Below are 16,944 nucleotides of genomic sequence, written 5' to 3' on the forward strand. Positions count from 1 at the left end.
ATATGCAACTAGCAATCAATGAGCTCGAAAGGAAGGATAGTCACTTGGTGTGAAACTTAGGAGACGGAAGGTGGAGAGAGTCCCCTTGAGCTTAGGCTGCCTCCTCCTTTTTGGTGTGGGTAGGACTGCGGATAATTTGGACCCCACCTGGGTTTCTTTTGACGTGCGCCGGAAGTTCCCGCCACACGGTGCTGGAAGCAATGTTTACCTTCCCCATATTGCTACCGTACTCGACAGGAATGGCCATTCCTGTCGAGTACGCGGGTTCCGGAACCCGCGATCTTGATCTAAGCAAGCCTACCGAGGCCGGCGGTATGTGAGGTGGCTTACAGTGCAGGTCTGTTCAGTTATTCGCAATATTCACTATGGTGACGCTCGCATAGTCGTGTTGAACGACCACGTGGACACTATATAAATGGAAAAACTGAGCGATAATGATCCCGTTCACGCAGAACGCTCGCTCATTAAAATCATCACTTGATTCTCGAACTGTGTGGACTGAGTCAATTTGACTCCACAGTTGGTGAGTCGAACGTGATTTGATATCTAGCAAAGCCTGATCTAGTTAGGGACACCAGCATGTCCAACCATGGTAATGAAGCCAAAGCTGTTCTGTCTACCCCAGGAATACCACTGACCTCACGCCGGACGGAGGACCCTTCATTATGGTGCGTACTTGTGGAAGCGGAGTTCACCTATATGCGGCGCATTTCAAGCCAACCCAGCAAATTCTACAACGTCATCACGTCTCAATTGTCAACCACAACTGAGTGGTTGACGATTACTGAGTCAATTGAGCTCCAAATAAACATATTCGCTGACACACATTCCATGCCTAGAGATGCATGTTATATGCATATATATGTTGTTCACGTGTAACAACAACAACTATACTACATGAATGATGATGGCGTGACGTGTTTCCCCGCAGCGATACCATAACTAGCCCGCCATAACCATAACCTCAGTGCACGTGGTTTAATATATGAATGGAACGGCGATGAAAAAGATGAGACGGACACACATACACACCAGGAAACACGTAGCATATGAGAGACTATACATATGAGAAGCGTCGTCTATGCCAGTGTTTCCCAAAGTGTGGTCCGCGGACCCCTGGGGGTCCGCGAGAGTGTCCGTGGGGGTCCGCGACCGTCTCTCACATTTCAGTGAGGATTTTCGTCCCCACAAACACGCGCTCGTACATGCTGCCCGATTTCCAAACACCCAGAACTTCCAAAATTGCTACAAGCATGCTTCAACGGCTAGCTTCTAATTGCTGATAGAAAAGTCCTGCAATGCACGTTTGTCCGAGTCATACACATACAAACAAGAAGAAGAAACCAGTCCGGAATCGTTTCTGAAGCTGTATCGAAAGCACGCAGCAGCTGACGAGGTTGCTGGTTATGCACTGGCTAGCATGTAAAATTCAGTGCGTCATGTCGTTTTGCTTCGAGTTCGAACTGACTGAGAGTGTTCCTGTGTTTAGCGTATTTTATATTTGGCAGCCTGCGGACCTCTTGCAGCGATGGTGGCACTACAGATGATACCTCTGTTTGGTATTATCAATCTTGAGAGTTGACATTAATTTCGGTCCTTGGTATACCCTGTCGCGCATATTAAACGAAGTCTGCAATGCAGTGTACACAGCGCGTATCCCGGTATATTTGTATGTCTGCGTGTGTGTGTGTGGGGGGGGGGGGGGGGGGGTCCGTGAATTGGTTCTCATCGCTTCCGGGGGTCCGTCACCGCCAAAAGTTTGGGAAACGCTGGTCTATGCTAGCAGCTCATGCAGTTGGTCACATGTGATGTCGGTAGACGTCAAGAAGCCGACTAGTCACTGCGTTAACCGAACACCGTTTGTAGAAACTGTTTCGTTCCTTATTCTCAACGACATTTGAAACGTACGTTGATAACAGGACTGACATACGGCATACGTTTGAACTTGTTCTGTACTGCTTCTCGTTCTGTACGCCCCTTTACCTACTTGCCCCTTTCTCTCTCTGGCAAGGGACTTCCGATGAGGGATCTCACTTACCTTCCAATAATCTCCGGTCTCAATCGTGTTAATTACGATTATTTTTCAAATTACCTCTCGTATACAAATACAATACATAAAAACAACCAGCATCTTCTGCGGCGTACGTGTATTACGCGGCGTATACGTAATAGGGGTTTTAATTATTGTTTAACTGTTGCTACGTTTAAACGTAACAACATTAAACGTTTAAACGCTTTCATGATTAGGAAAACTACGATTTATGTGAAAGTCAATGAATAATTAATTAATTGTGGTCAAGCATGGCGCTTTGTCCCATTCTCCAGTCTTGAATAAAAAGTTAGTTGCGATGCATGATGTAAAACCCCGAGACTATAGGGAACGAAGGGACATACACAAACACGAACTCTTTTGTCTTTTGAGACTTGGTGTTTGTTTCTGTCCCTTCGTGTTCCCTAGTCTCGGGGTTTTATATCATGCATTATCTTCACCAGCCCGCTTGCTTCCTAGCCATTTTTTTAATTGTGATGTTCATTCGTTCATATCTTGGCTACACAACGAACCAATCCTTTGTCCTCTCGTCCGTGTAGACTCTGTTGGAAATATTGGCTGCTTCCAGCCTTCAATCGGTGTTCACCGCACTTCTTTTCACCACCGGACAGCCTTTTTCTAACGTTCGCGTAAGTAATCTATTTGTTGTGTTGTCGTTGTTGATTATCTTCCCACCAGAATCTAAACAGCGTAGCGTTGCCGCGCATTTAAATCGGGTATACTGAGTAGACGCAGTGGAAGGGAGGGAAAAGTTCAAACAACGCCCAAAAACAATAGACACTCAGGCTTTGGTACCTGAAGAAGCGTGGACCACCATGCGAAAGCTAGTACCGTTAGTGATGGCGATAGCAGACACCGTCCCTTATAGTACTACCGTAAGTACCGTACCGTACCGTAGCTGGTACCGCAGCTAGTATACCGTAAGTAAATGTAGAACGCTTCAGTGTTTACTGTTTTTGAGTGTTGTTCGGGTATCCTAACAAAGAGGTTTAAGACGTCAGGTTCTACAACGCAAAGGGCAACACAAACATGCTTCCTGGGCTTCCAAGTCAAATGCGCGTCACGTGGACTTCCTGTTTGGCGCCTACAACATTTATCAGCTCAATGTGCTGATTTACTGGGCTGAAGACCGCGGGTTCAATCCCGACTGATGGCGGTAGCAATATGGGTGAGGTAAACATTGCTTCCAACACAGCGTGTCATTAAAGAACTCCAGGTGGTCCTCGAAATTATCTGCAGTCCTATATGCTGCGGAACGTCACACAAACATGTGCTGACTCGCAATATGTGTGTAACCTACTGCCAAGTATTATTTATCCGTTCAAATATACTTTCAATTTTTGCGGGTCCACAATATTTCGCAACACAGAGTTGTGCCAGATACGGACCCATCAAAATAGTCTTTTGGGACCATCACACAATGGTGGCGATGTCACTCAAACGTCAAAACGGATATCGTATGTGCATGGAGAATGTAATTTTCCAATTAGGCACGTGACAGAACTGAACATGTCTTACCGTTTGCCCATGAAGTGTGACGCAGGATCCTTACAATGCAGAAGCATTTCGGCACGTGCGTTGCTTCAAGGGTTCGGATAAGGGCGCACATGGGGACCGTCGCTCGTTGATACGGTGGTTTCCCATTACGCCTTGGTGAGCGTTGCGGTCAGCAGGTTCCGCGGCCTCAAAAGCCGTGCTCCCCACACTGCGAGCACGGAGAGGACACCAGCCAGCCGGGCAGAAACGATCATGCGCGGCCCGACCTTCTTCCTCGTGGGTCTCACCCTGGTGTCGTCCGTGCTAGGTCGCGCCCCAGCGTGAGTTTACTGTCACTGGTCGTCGGTTAGGCTTAGGGCTACGTAACGATGTCTCCTATCCAACTGTCCTTAGTGTCGCTCTGGATATTATTTTTTTTCTTCAGTGCTGTCGATTTCTGCTGACATAGTGAATTGTAAAGTTTCGTATCAAATTATGTTTATTGACCATTGGCAATTAATGGATTATAATAATTACTCCAATAATATGGCAAACGTGTTTATAGCTCTTGATTTACGGACTTCCATGAATACCAAGCGTATGGAATCGTTTTAACTTTAAAATGTTCTCGAAACAGTACGTTGTACAAGAAGAATGTACACTCGTAAATTGGCGTCAAAAGTTACCAACCTTAAATTTTACAAATATAGAAGGGCAATACATCGAGCCGTTGACAGTATAGGTAGAGGAACAAGCCTCGGGACGGGACCTCTACTGGACAGAGTCTTGTGTTCCAAATATATTCAGACTACCGACCTGAGACTTTTCCCTCTGCTCGCAATTTTAGTTCCTATGTGAGACGACAAGACGCGTGTCATTTTCAGACTCCGGAGCGGATGGGGAATGGCGCGAGACACGATGCCCCTGTCCTGTCCTCAAACACCACCAACTTGCCCCAGGTGTTACAGCGTACCGACCAAGGAACTCCTGGACAGCGTCTGCTCTAAGGACTACGGTAGGCTCATTTCATTGGCTCCATAGTGCCCCGACAATTCACGGATTTAATGTTAACCTTTCTAACTGAGACAAAGTCCTTCTGACAGCTTTGTCACACCTGAAAAAACAATTCCAAGCTCGTTAATACGACATCTTCGCTTTATGACCATATATGACGATGACAGGTATTTTCAGCACAACTAAGGGCGAACACGTGCACTTTACTTTCGTTACTATGACCACTGAACCGGCGGTTCTTCTGACCTATTTAACGGCCAAAATGCGCTTTTGGGGTGGCTTATGATGCCCTAGTCTGACGTGCTTAAAAGAGTAGTGTTCTTGGTCATCTGGTTAGAGTGAGCTGCTGCAGTCATACGGCATACTTCGAACACGTCTGAGAACAAACGCAAATGAACAGAGCTGTCTTCCGGAGTGAAGAAGCGGATACGCGTCAGATTGAGAATTGCACTATGCAAACGTATTAATAAAAAAATTTTAAAGGAAAGTTACAAGTTCTTTTAAAATGTCTCGTTATGCCACATTGCGTAATTTTCTAGTTTCCGAAGCTTACGTAAAGGGTGTGGTACCAAAGACGTTCATGACGCCTGCATTTGGACTGTAGAAAAATCGAGACCAGAAATCCTGCGTCGTCTTCATCATTCCCTGGCTAACATTTTGCGGTACCTACCAGAGGCAGGCATGGACATATCAACTGAGGAAACAGAAGCCTTGGCTTTTACGCGGAACCATCGGTATGAGCTCCTCCTTGACAATACGCCTCCTAGGCAAGTAACACGTCACAGATTCCTGGGTGTCATCCTAGACCCCAACTTGTCCTGGAAGAAACGGATCGATCACCTGGACCTAAAGAAACACTGGTAGATTTCTGTCATTCGTCACATTGCTGAGTCCAAGTGGGGAATGAATGACAAAGTGTCTTCTGACCATCTACAAAGCTCGTCCGAGGGGCTCTGCTATATAGCCTACCTTCCTTGCACGGAATTTCACGGACGCAAGAACAACGACTGCGGTGTATTCTGGCACAGAGCTTAAAGGTGCGTCTCGGCGTCCCGTGAGCTGTGGAAACGCGGACGGTGATAGCAGAAGCCCGCGAAATACCTTACGGCAGAGGGAGACCATTCGCCATTACTTGCGCCTCACAGCTCACCACCGCCGCCGCCTTCGACTATTAGCAAAAGTTTGTCGCCGGAAGCAAAGTAATGTATAGAACTATCTCGTGGAAGTGGAACCTAAGGTTCTCCAGTTTTCTGCAAAATAAGTGGTCCTCCGTGGTCGCTTCCATTACCATCGATCCCACTGTCAATTCCTGGTCTTAACGTCAAAAGAAACCAGGTGGCAGGTGCCCACATCAGTTCTCAAATAGCTAGCAGCGGATATGGTGCCTAGTCGATATATACTGACCACACTGCAGTTTTCACTGATGAATCCACCAGTAATGAATGTTCATCGTCTGCGTTTGTTCTCCCAACGGACGATGTGTCGCATGAATACCGTCTTTCACACCGCTCATCATCAACGTCGGCTGAGCTATATGCTATCCTGTTGTTTCTGCGTAAGACAACGTGTGACGCTCCGCGGACGTTTACTCAGATTCAAAGGCTGCTCTTCAACGTATAGCCAACAATGGGATACGTGGATCGCTCGCCCCAGTCGTCACTGATATCCTGCATCAAGTTCAGTGTCTAAGCGATCACGGTCATCATATATCCCGCAGTGGGTCCCGGGTCACTGTGGTTCCGAAACGAAGAGGACGACAGAGCGGCTGCCCAACAGCTGCCCAACAGTCTCGGACGCTTGTACCAATAGTGATGTCAAGAGAAGACAAGAGATCACTTCTGATTGAGCTCATCCAGCTTGCAAGCAGTGGAGTTGGGACATCACTGACTAGGTCTCTCACCTAATCGGTGGATCCAACTTTGTGTTTCTCAATTCCAGGCCGTTTTCCACGCTATTCTACGTCCCTCCTGCACAGGCTCCGTCTCAATGTAGCCTTCACTCCCCCATTCAAGTACCAGGTCGGACACTGTGAGAGCAGCTTATGCTCCAAATGTAGCGTCGTAGCGAACATTCAGCACGTCCTAACAGAATGTGAGCTCAACGAAACGGAGAGGCGGCAACTCTGTGCTCAGTTGAGTACTGCTAGCCGACAGGCATTCAACCTGGCCACAATTATTATAGGCCAATGTCGGAGCCACGTGCGACACCGTCGATATTTTCTAATGTTCTTGGCGTTCCTCTTGTCTACCGGTTTGCTCCACACGCTGTAGAGTCATACTCTGTATCTCAATCACCATTCGTGCTTCTTCCATGTGTTTTTTTTTCTTCGCCCTCCTTTTTGTGGCATAGCGCAGCCAATGGAGGACAACTCGATTGTTGTACTTGCACATAACTCACATCTAATGTTTTGCGTGTAATGGGGTAGTGCACTGCTCTTCAGTGGTGAATCACACCAGATCATAGTCACAATTTATTTGTTGTGGTACAACTCGTAACACGTGGTGTTCGTTAACATGACTAAAATCTGCGGTAACGGCCGTGGTCATATTAATGAGTCTCGAGTGTACATAAAAAAAAAGGGGGGGGGGGGCGCCAACAATGCTACGTTGTCGGAGAAACGACATACCGGGGTGAAATTCCCAAATTTCCCAAATGGCATTTTCTGCATTCTGCCAACGTCTTGGAATAGATGACGTATTGATGGAATCTTTCTTTCTACAGTTGTTCGCGTTGTATCTGCGAACAGTTTGAAGACCGGTAAGTAATTCTTCTTCACATTTCTACACAATCTTATTTCAAAAGGCCTCTCGTCACTGTCAGCGAGACATTCAGAGACAAGCAGTGAAGCGACATCTCCTTACTTGTTACAGAGGGCACCCGTGCATGTGGACAGCTGCAAGTGAGGTCAGCAGGACGCGGCCAGCTTGTGGACTTCAGCAGCGTTCTTCATGCATCGCTGCGCAGGGACTGCGACTGTGAACCCGTGCTCAAGCGTAAGCGCATTCGAAAGTTATCTCAAAGGCTGTAAAGGTAATTTAATTGCAGCGAATCAAAATATAGTATTTCCTCCCTCCGCGTAGTATGCGTCTTCGTGTTCGAAAGCGTCGTACTGCCCAGCTCCCTTCTGGAACTATTTGCGTACAATTTAGTCGTATATTATCACGCACAAAATATAACTCAACTGAACCTGAAAATTTCAAAGAAGCTCAATAAAAACCTTCAGCCAGCTTCTTAAACGTCTGATCTCTCATACGTACCGCAGCCGTAGGTAGAGCCCTGCACGGGCCGACTTTTCCGAGCCCGACCCGGGCCTGGACCATCATATTTTTATGCGGCCCGGCCCGGTGACCCAGTGAGTAGAGCCCGGCCCGGCCCGACGTCTAAGCAAATATAATAAGCCGTGACTCGGCGAGTAGATCCCGGCTTAGTATTTCCAGCCGTGACGTACGCGTTTCTGGCGCTTGTCAAACAAATTTATAAGGAGAGAAGACAAGGCCACAAACATGGCGGTTTAGCACCGTAACCACACGTGACTAAATTAAATCCAGAACGCACGCGGTTATGTGCGTTATCGTTACACTGTCAAGTTTTTGCGGAGGCAGAGGATGCTGTCGACAGACTCCTTCTCCCAGTCCATACCCCTCTTACCAAGCTTTGCAAACGCGATTGTGAAATACGTGAGGAGTGAGGAGCAATGTAAAGTGGCTTTGAGAATGTTCTAGAGTGTCGAATCATATAGCGTCCTTTGTTTGTATTTGCAAATATATGCACAGCAATGACGCAAGCGCGTGATGATATGAACTAATAGTCCTCCATTGTGTGGAATTAGCTGCGTGGCCCGGCCGGGCCTGACTCTCGGAAACATGTTTGTCGGCCCGGGCCCGGCCCGGCCCGCGGTGGTGGCGTATTTTGACGGCACAGGCCCGGTCCGCGGTGCCTGCATATTTTGTCGGCCTGGGCTCGGCCCGGCCCGGAGCACACAGCCAATAATAAGCCCGGCCCGACCCCCGGGCCGGGTCGGGCCCGTGCAGGGCTCTAGCTCTAGGCCCGCAGATGGACGGGTGTTATTCCGGTAAGGGGCTCTAGATAAAGAAATAATTCCCGCGCTGATTTTAAACGACATTCGAAATCGTACGACGGTAGTATCGGGGTTTGTCCCTTTAAAGCCTTTTTCATTTTGTTCCTTTTTCATTCTTCTTTACTTGGAAGCACTAATATTTCCGCTTGAATGAATGCTGCTTCCACCGACGGACTAACACATGGCCTATGCAGGAACGGGACAGTTCTACATCTTGGCCAAGAGGTCGAACTTCCAAGGCGATGTGAAGCTCTCTAAGCTCAGCCTGGACGAAAATGTTGCTGTGCTGAGTTACAACTACAGAAACGCACGTCCACTACACAGTGCATTGAAGAGATGTCCTCCATTGGAAGCCGATAAACGTAGTGACTCATACGCTGCCGGAAGCTCTGGAGGAGGAAGCTATGGAGCTGGCCAAGAGACCGCTACCCTGGTCAGCGTCAGCACTTACAAGGTCGTCGTTCCAAGTAAGTATCCTTCGTACTGTGAAATGCTAGGTCCATTATTATTATGACGTTTTGAGAAACCGGCTTTAGTATGAACTTAAAGGGATACTTCGGAAGGATTCGAAAAAAAAAAGTGTGAGCATCATACTGAACACGGACCGCTCCCTTGATTAATTTTGTGCGAGTAATTAATTCGTAAATGATGGCAATACCAAACCGAAACCAACATGCAAGCGCACAGCGGTTCGCCCGGAGGAAGATACTCATACGTCATCCACCATTGTCGTCTGCTACGAAGCTTGCATTCGTCTATGCAGGATGACGTTGGCAGTGTTGCTTTCGGCGCCCTCTTGCTTCACAGAGGCGAAGCGTCCACTTTGTAATTATTCGTTCGAATAAAATCTGCACACTTTGGGAACGCGATCCTGACACCGCAAGGGTTACTGCTATCTCACAATCGTTGTTGCGATTTTGTTGCGAAGTCCCACTTTAAAGGAGCAATGAGCACAGCCCGAAGCCATTCATCAAGTAGCCTGTCAGACGGCGCTATATAAAATCTTTTCACTGAACTGTCCATAGTATGTAACTAACAAGAACGACACGTGCGGAAGAGTTGACAAGGACGAATGCTATCTCCTTGAAGCAATCGTATTGCAGCCGTCATTGTCAATTCTTCAGGATGTGTCGTTCCCCAAGCAGCACAATGTACTGGAAGTCGAGTGCAATAGGGGTGGACGGTAGGCGGAAGGCCTTGAACAAACTCGTGAAACTATAGAACATAAATAAGACAAATACCGTCCACCCCTATTGCACTCGACTTTCAGTACATTGTGCTGCTTGGGTCTTGCTGCTGACATACTGCGGATAAGTAACAACTGCCCCGCCTTCATTCGCTTGTTCACTGAACTGTGTCTTCTCGCGATATATTTGCAAAAACGCTCTCAAAAAGACCGCCATGCGATCGATCTCGTGACGTGACATAACGTCGAGATAACGCCGCATCAGTGTAGCGAATCGTCGCGAAAATCCCGGACACAGCGCGGCGTTACTATCCGTCCTCAAGATCGCTCAATCACTTTTAGGGTCTCTCTGAAGGAATTGAAGGGCGTCTAGAGAGTGTGCAAATGGAAGAGCTCTTTTGCGCTTTAGAGGTCAGCTATAATCCAAGTTCTTGTGTGTGAGTTATTCGTCACGTAACCCGCCGCAGGCAAAAGCGAAAAACTTGTGGTAGAGGATTCCACTGTTCTTTTGAAACAAAAAGGAACGATTATATGCTGTCGGCTCTCAAATGCGACTTCTTTCAACTTGAGGCTATCATTGCATCTCGTCCGTACACGGCGATCTTGAGGGTGCTGAGTGTCACGGCGCGCCGTACACTCAGAAGCGCCGGACAGTAATATTACTCTCCAGTAGGGAGAAAAGCGTTATGCTACTCCCTTGAGGGAATGAGGAGACTTCTTTTTTGAAAGTAATTGTACTCTCCAAACGGAAGTTATATATGTGGCAAGTAAATGAGGTAAAGTACACCGTTTTTTTTTGTTTTTTTTTAAAGATTGTACGGTACCATATGACTCAAGTGTGGCACCGTGGCCATACTCTGGGCCAGGTGCAACTGAACCAATGGAACGCATTGCACATATATAAAAACAAGATCATTTACGATTTCTATACGGAAAGAACTGGTCAATCCTTCGCTGGAAGGTACTAATTCCCTCAGGCACGCTGTGAATGAAAGACATGCGCCTGGCGTAGTGAACGAGGTGTTTCTGTTTCTTCACAGCGGAAGCTCCACGGAGCAATGCGTCGCAGCACACTGTATGGTACCATGTGGCGCAAGTATGCTGTGCTCATACTCCATGCCAGTTGTAAATGAACCAGCAATGTGACACGTTACGTAGATGGAAACAACGTATACTTTACGATTGCTATAGGGCAAGCACTATACCCAAACCTCCACTACCTTCGTGGGAGGGTACTAGTCTCCACAGGCACGCTGTTAGTGAACGATGGCCACCCGGCTCGGAAGTCTCATTCGTTCACAACCACACTCGAGGGTGCAAGTAGTGCTGGGCTCGGGTGTATCTAGAATGCCGAAATCCAGGGACTTTTTGCAGAAAAATTGAGGATGTCAGTACTTGAGGAGAATACTGCAAATCTACTGTTCGTGCAGTCGCGACGCAGAACTGTGGAAGAATAACCAGTCGTTTAATTCTTGTTTTGAATGACAATTATTTGTCCTTGCGCGGTGAGTGGGTTTTGATGGTTGACGCCTGTGACACAGCTGAACACCAAAGAAAAATCACAGGACGGTTACGGATGAGTGACGTAAATTTCGGCGTACAACACGTCGGCATTGCGCCGTGATTTTAGCCGTCCAAGTTCTAGTCCGAGCAGTGCGAGGCAAGATAACGGCACCGCTGTGAGAACATCATTGAACCACAAGCGATCGCACACCGAACAGATGTATACCCTTTGTGGCTCGCTCTTTAGACGTTTTCTGGTGAATGCGAGATAGCAGAAATGAAGCCGACATCAGTGGGGACCCTTAGTAGTGTTCCGAAACGGACCCGAAAATATGAGAATCCAGATCGCATTGCTTCTTCGAAGCGGGTGGCATCACATTACTAAGCGTGCATTTGGTAACGTATCCTTTATCCTATCGTATCGTATCGTTTTCGTGGAGTTCTTCCGATCAAGTCGCTAATGACCACGTAAACACATCGAAATAGGCATAGTCTTTGACACTAGTCACATGGCAGCTTTCGCTTTCGTCCCGTGAGAGACCTCCTTCCCCATGTCAGCTGCATCGCTTTTGTGACTTTCCTCCCCTATTCCCACTGACGGCACTTGTATATACATCCTTTCGTGCTTTGGGACGTCTGGTGTTAGTCTTTTGTCCCTCCGTGTTGGTCCCAGCTCAGGCGTAATGTTTGATGGCTTCCGCCTGACTTTCTACGTTGCAACAACTACACTCTTAAAAGGAGCTTCACCTCATAGCACGCTCCTGGCCAACCACCATCTCGAATGATATCGGGTTTGTTGAAAATGGGAGGCGTACGCCTTTTTTGTGACAATTATGAACAGCATAAGTGCCACAAAAAAGGCGTACGCCTCTCGTTTTCAACAAATCAGGGTAGATAACGATATCATTGGAGATGATGAAGTTCATTTTAAGAGTGTAGTTTTCCGCTGAAGAAGATAATTTTTATGTCATATTTTTGTCATCATGAATTTTTTTAGGAGGATGGCAACCATACACTGTTAAAACAGAACGAACTTCACCACATAGCACTCTCCTATAGCCAACCATCATACCGAATGATTATCATTCTGTGTCATGCTTTGTTCAAAACAGGGGGGGGGGGGAAGCGCCTATCTGGGACAAGATAATCTGTCCCAGATAGGCGCCTCCTCCCATTTTCAACATACCAATGCACAGAATGATATCATTCAGAATTATGGTTTGCTAGGAGCGCGCTATGTGGTCAAGTACTGTTTTAACAGTGTAGTTAACATAAAAAAAGGGAAGAGGGACCCTATAGATACATTTTTCTAGTAGATCCGAGATATTGTCGAAATGACCACAAAATACCCTCGTGTCTAATAGCGTGATTAAATAGCGTACGGAAACCTGGAATCATACATATGATCGAGTAAAAAAACCGCAACTAGGTTCTAAACTTATATGAGTTAGATACAAACGTCGATATTCAAATGTGCTTATAAGTTACCAGGTTACCACCCAAAGTAGAGAGTATTTAAGTGCCGGTCTCGATTTCTTCTAGGCCAGTCCTACAGCAAGAGCTATCCAGCTCCAAGCTATGCGGCACCGTATGCTGCTCCAAGCTATGCCTATCCAGCCCCAAGCTATCCTGCCGCAAGTTACCCCGCTCCTAGCTACCCTGCACCAAGCTACGAAGCCTCCTACGCGCCACCAAGCTATGGTGCTTCATACCCCGTTGCAAGCTATCCCGCTCCCAGCTACGAAGCATCCTATGCCCCACCAAGTTACGGCGCATCGTACCCTGCCCCAAGCTATCCAGCCCCAAGTTACCCCGCTCCAAGCTATCCTGCCCCGAGCTACGGTGCCTCCTATGCTCCACCAAGTTACGCAGCCCCTGCTCCAGCCTATCCCGCTCCAAGCTACGAGGCATCGTATGTACCTCCCAGTTACGGCGCCTCTTATGCTCCGCCCAGTTACGGCGCATCTTATGCTCCACCCAGCTACGGTGCGTCGTATGCTCCTCCAAGTTACGGGGCCCCTGCACCAGCCTATCCAGCTCCAAGCTACGAGGCATCTTATGCGCCACCCAGTTACGGCGCGTCTTATGCTCCACCAAGTTACGGAGCCCCTGCTCCAGCCTATCCAGCTCCAAGCTACGAGGCATCTTATGCGCCACCCAGTTACGGCGCGTCTTATGCTCCACCAAGTTACGGAGCCCCTGCTCCAGCCTATCCAGCTCCAAGCTACGAGGCATCTTATGCGCCACCCAGTTACGGCGCGTCTTATGCGCCACCAAGTTACGGAGCCCCTGCTCCAGCCTATCCCGCTCCAAGCTACGAGGCATCTTATGCGCCACCCAGTTACGGCGCGTCTTATGCGCCACCAAGTTACGGAGCCCCTGCTCCAGCCTATCCCGCTCCAAGCTACGAGGCATCTTATGCGCCACCCAGTTACGGCGCGTCTTATGCACCACCAAGTTACGGAGCCCCTGCTCCAGCCTATCCCGCTCCAAGCTACGAGGCATCTTATGCGCCACCCAGTTACAGCGCGTCTTATGCTCCACCAAGTTACGGAGCCCCTGCTCCAGCATATCCCGCTCCAAGCTATGAGGCATCTTATGCGCCACCGAGTTACGGCATGTCTTATGCTCCACCAAGTTACGGGGCCCCTGCACCAGCCTATCCTGCTCCAAGCTACGAGGCATCTTATGCGCCACCCAGTTACGGCGCGTCTTATGCTCCACCAAGTTACGCAGCCCCTGCCCCAGCCTATCCCGCTCCAAGCTACGAGGCACCTTATGCGCCACCCAGTTACGGCGCGTCTTATGCTCCACCAAGTTACGGAGCCCCTGCTCCAGCCTATCCCGCTCCAAGCTACGAGGCATCTTATGCGCCACCCAGTTACGGCGCGTCTTATGCTCCACCAAGCTACGGAGCCCCTGCTCCAGCCTATCCCGCTCCAAGCTACGAGGCATCTTATGCGCCACCCAGTTACGGCGCGTCTTATGCTCCACCAAGTTACGGGGCCCCTGCTCCAGCCTATCCCGCTCCAAGCTACGAGGCATCTTATGCGCCACCCAGCTACGGCGCGTCTTATGCTCCACCAAGTTACGCAGCCCCTGCTCCAGCCTATCCCGCTCCAAGCTATGAGGCATCATATGCGCCACCCAGTTACAGCGCGTCTTATGCTCCACCAAGTTACGGGGCCCCTGCTCCAGCATATCCCGCTCCAAGCTATGAGGCATCTTATGCGCCACCGAGTTACGGCATGTCTTATGCTCCACCAAGTTACGGAGCCCCTGCACCAGCCTATCCTGCTCCAAGCTATGAGGCATCATATGCGCCACCCAGTTACGGCGCGTCTTATGCTCCACCAAGTTACGGAGCCCCTGCTCCAAGCTACGAGGCATCTTATGCTCCACCAAGTTATGGTGGATCTTATGCACCACCGATGTACAGCGCACCCTACCCTGCTCCGAGCTATGGTGCCTCCTATGCCCCTCCAAGCTACGGAGCATCTTACGCACCTCCAAGTTATGGTGCATCCTATCCTGCCCCAAGCTATCCCGCGCCGAGCTACAGTGCTTCCTACGCCCCTCCAAGCTATGGCGCCTCTTACGCACCGCCAAGCTATGGCGCATCCTACCCTGCTCCAAGCTATCCCGCTCCAAGTTACCCCGCCCCGAGCTACCCTGCCCCGAGGTATCCTGCTCCAAGCTACCCTGCCCCAAGCTACTCCGCCCCTACCTACGGAGCATCTTACGCGACACCAAGCTACCCTGTATATCATGCCACTCCGACCTATGGCGCGTCGTACCCAGCTATGGCCTACGGTACATCCTATGCTCCGTCAAGCTATCCAATGCAGGGAGCTTATGCTCCGGCTACTACTTTTACTCCAGTGCTCCGCCCAAGTCATGTTGTATCTTATGTCCCAGCCAAGTATGTTCACGACGACGGTTATGCTGCTAGCTACGCCGCTGAAGGTGAGGAATACTACTAAACTGTTTCTGGCATCGGACCTTAGAAAAGTACAGGCTTGCAACAAGAGTGTTCATCGTGCTATGGCTTGTACCCCTTTGCGGGTTTGTGTTGAGTTCTATTTGGCAAAAAATTGGGCTAGCTTCATGTGTTCTAGCAAACTACAACATAGGTTATGAGCACCCAAGTGTATAGAAGCATGGAATAAATAACGAATGATTGAAACACATAGTTGACGTTCATGCTTTTTCAATGTACCAGCCCATGGGTAAGATGTAAAAATTTTGAGATGAATCAATGCTTCATGTTCGGGGACTATAGTCTCTGCGTATCTCTCTATTCTGTTTCCTTTTTTCTGTTTGTTCCAGTCTACAATCTATTTGTGCGGATTAATTAGTGCGGGCACAGACCGTGGTAGTGGCAAATCAAGGACAATACCCATCGAGCGCTGGATTATGTAATAAAGATTGATGTACTGTCATATTATGGCTGAATCCCGTAAAAAGAAAAAAAAAGAGGTCCCCATTTGAAATGCTCTCTGTCCACAAGCCATACCATGACGGCAAGAGTTTGAGAAGATACAGCTGACGTTTCTGCTGCAGGATGCCTGGAGACAGCTTCTACAATCAACTATGATCCAACATATGTTCCGGCCCCCGCGACTCAAAAGCAGAAGAAAGTTGTAAAGCATTATCCAGCAACACATCGTCCACATAAGCCACGGCCCTACTACGCATGAAGCAAGCCTGACACTGGCACTGACAGCAATAAAAAGCTTCAAGAAATGCCGTAGCCCCCGTGCAGCGTGAAAAACTGTTGAGGCTTTCAAAACACCTTGCACTGGGGCTTGTACATATCTTTCTAGCATTTCGCAGACAATTTCTGGGTGTGGTTACCAGGGCAGTCCCTCGGGCATTACGACGAGTGATAGTGACCATTGGATGCGAAAAATAAATTGTCATTCTTCGCACGCTGGTATTTCTGATCGTGCAACATCATTCGTGCCTTCATTTGCTATCACAAACATAGAGCTTAGATATTTTGTATAGCAATTAACGTATATGTGTTAATGCTCCCTTCCTGTAAGTGGTAAACGGAAAGCGTGTTTACAGGTTAGGTGATGGCGGCACGAGGTGGAGCGAGGTGGACGCTGGGAGACAACGCCTGTTTTCACGCAGTTCTGCTGAACATTGCCACGTGAGAATAAAATGACTTACATTACACCAAAATGCAATATTTCGTACGAAGTGAAACTTATTTTGGTTAAATATTTTTCAACTGCGCAATTCTGTGTTTGTTCTAGACGTGTTCTGTGTTTGTTGTTCTAGACGTGTTTGAAATTCAAACATTGGAAACAAACTTACCAGGAAATAGCGAAAATGAAAGAATCCACCTCCTACATTTTGTGAAACTTTACAGTTTACAGCATACACATATCTGCAATGGCAGACATAAGACATTGTGGGAAAATAACGTGCCAGTCCCAATACTGGGCAACTGTCCCCAACCTCACATCAGCTCCTCCGCTGCCGGGGTCACATTCACCATCAGGCCGTGCTCTGGCAGCGCCTCTCAGAGTTTGGCTGCACGGGCGTTTTCCACTCTCCTTTCACGCTCTCGTTTTCCTTTCGTTTCACGCTCCTTCGCTATACAACACGGTAGCGCGCAAGACAGTA

The 16,944-nt window shown here is 48.4% G+C and overlaps 1 protein-coding gene across 3 annotated transcripts; it reads left to right on the plus strand.

Annotated features, from left to right (window-relative positions):
- The first annotated feature begins 3,757 nt into the window (after positions 1-3,757).
- On the plus strand, positions 3,758-16,502 carry LOC135389114 (adhesive plaque matrix protein-like). 3 transcript variants are annotated; one of them, XM_064619118.1, is made up of 7 exons: positions 3,758-3,867; positions 4,411-4,541; positions 7,262-7,297; positions 7,411-7,533; positions 8,813-9,085; positions 12,850-15,273; positions 16,381-16,502. In XM_064619118.1, the coding sequence occupies exons 1-7, from the start codon at positions 3,800-3,802 to the stop codon at positions 16,383-16,385; spliced, it is 3,060 nt and encodes a 1,019-aa protein (XP_064475188.1). In that variant the 5' UTR covers positions 3,758-3,799; the 3' UTR covers positions 16,386-16,502. The 3 variants fall into 3 exon arrangements, with proteins under 3 accessions (XP_064475188.1, XP_064475186.1, XP_064475187.1); XM_064619116.1 differs by lacking the exon at positions 16,381-16,502 and adding an exon at positions 15,871-16,238; XM_064619117.1 differs by lacking the exon at positions 16,381-16,502 and adding an exon at positions 15,637-15,864.
- Positions 16,503-16,944: the final 442 nt, after the last annotated feature.

This window comes from Ornithodoros turicata, chromosome 3 (assembly GCF_037126465.1).
Source record: "Ornithodoros turicata isolate Travis chromosome 3, ASM3712646v1, whole genome shotgun sequence".
NCBI lineage: Eukaryota > Metazoa > Arthropoda > Arachnida > Ixodida > Argasidae > Ornithodoros > Ornithodoros turicata.

Excerpts from the sequence above, each read along its gene's own strand:
- LOC135389114 (XM_064619116.1), top strand. The coding sequence starts at position 3,800 with ATGCGCGGCCCGACCTTCTTCCTCGTGGGTCTCACCCTGGTGTCGTCC. Across the intron at positions 7,534-8,812 it reads CTGTGAACCCGTGCTCAAGC|GAACGGGACAGTTCTACATC; the intron begins GTAAGCGCATTC and ends TGGCCTATGCAG. Across the intron at positions 15,274-15,870 it reads TGCTAGCTACGCCGCTGAAG|GATGCCTGGAGACAGCTTCT; the intron begins GTGAGGAATACT and ends TTTCTGCTGCAG.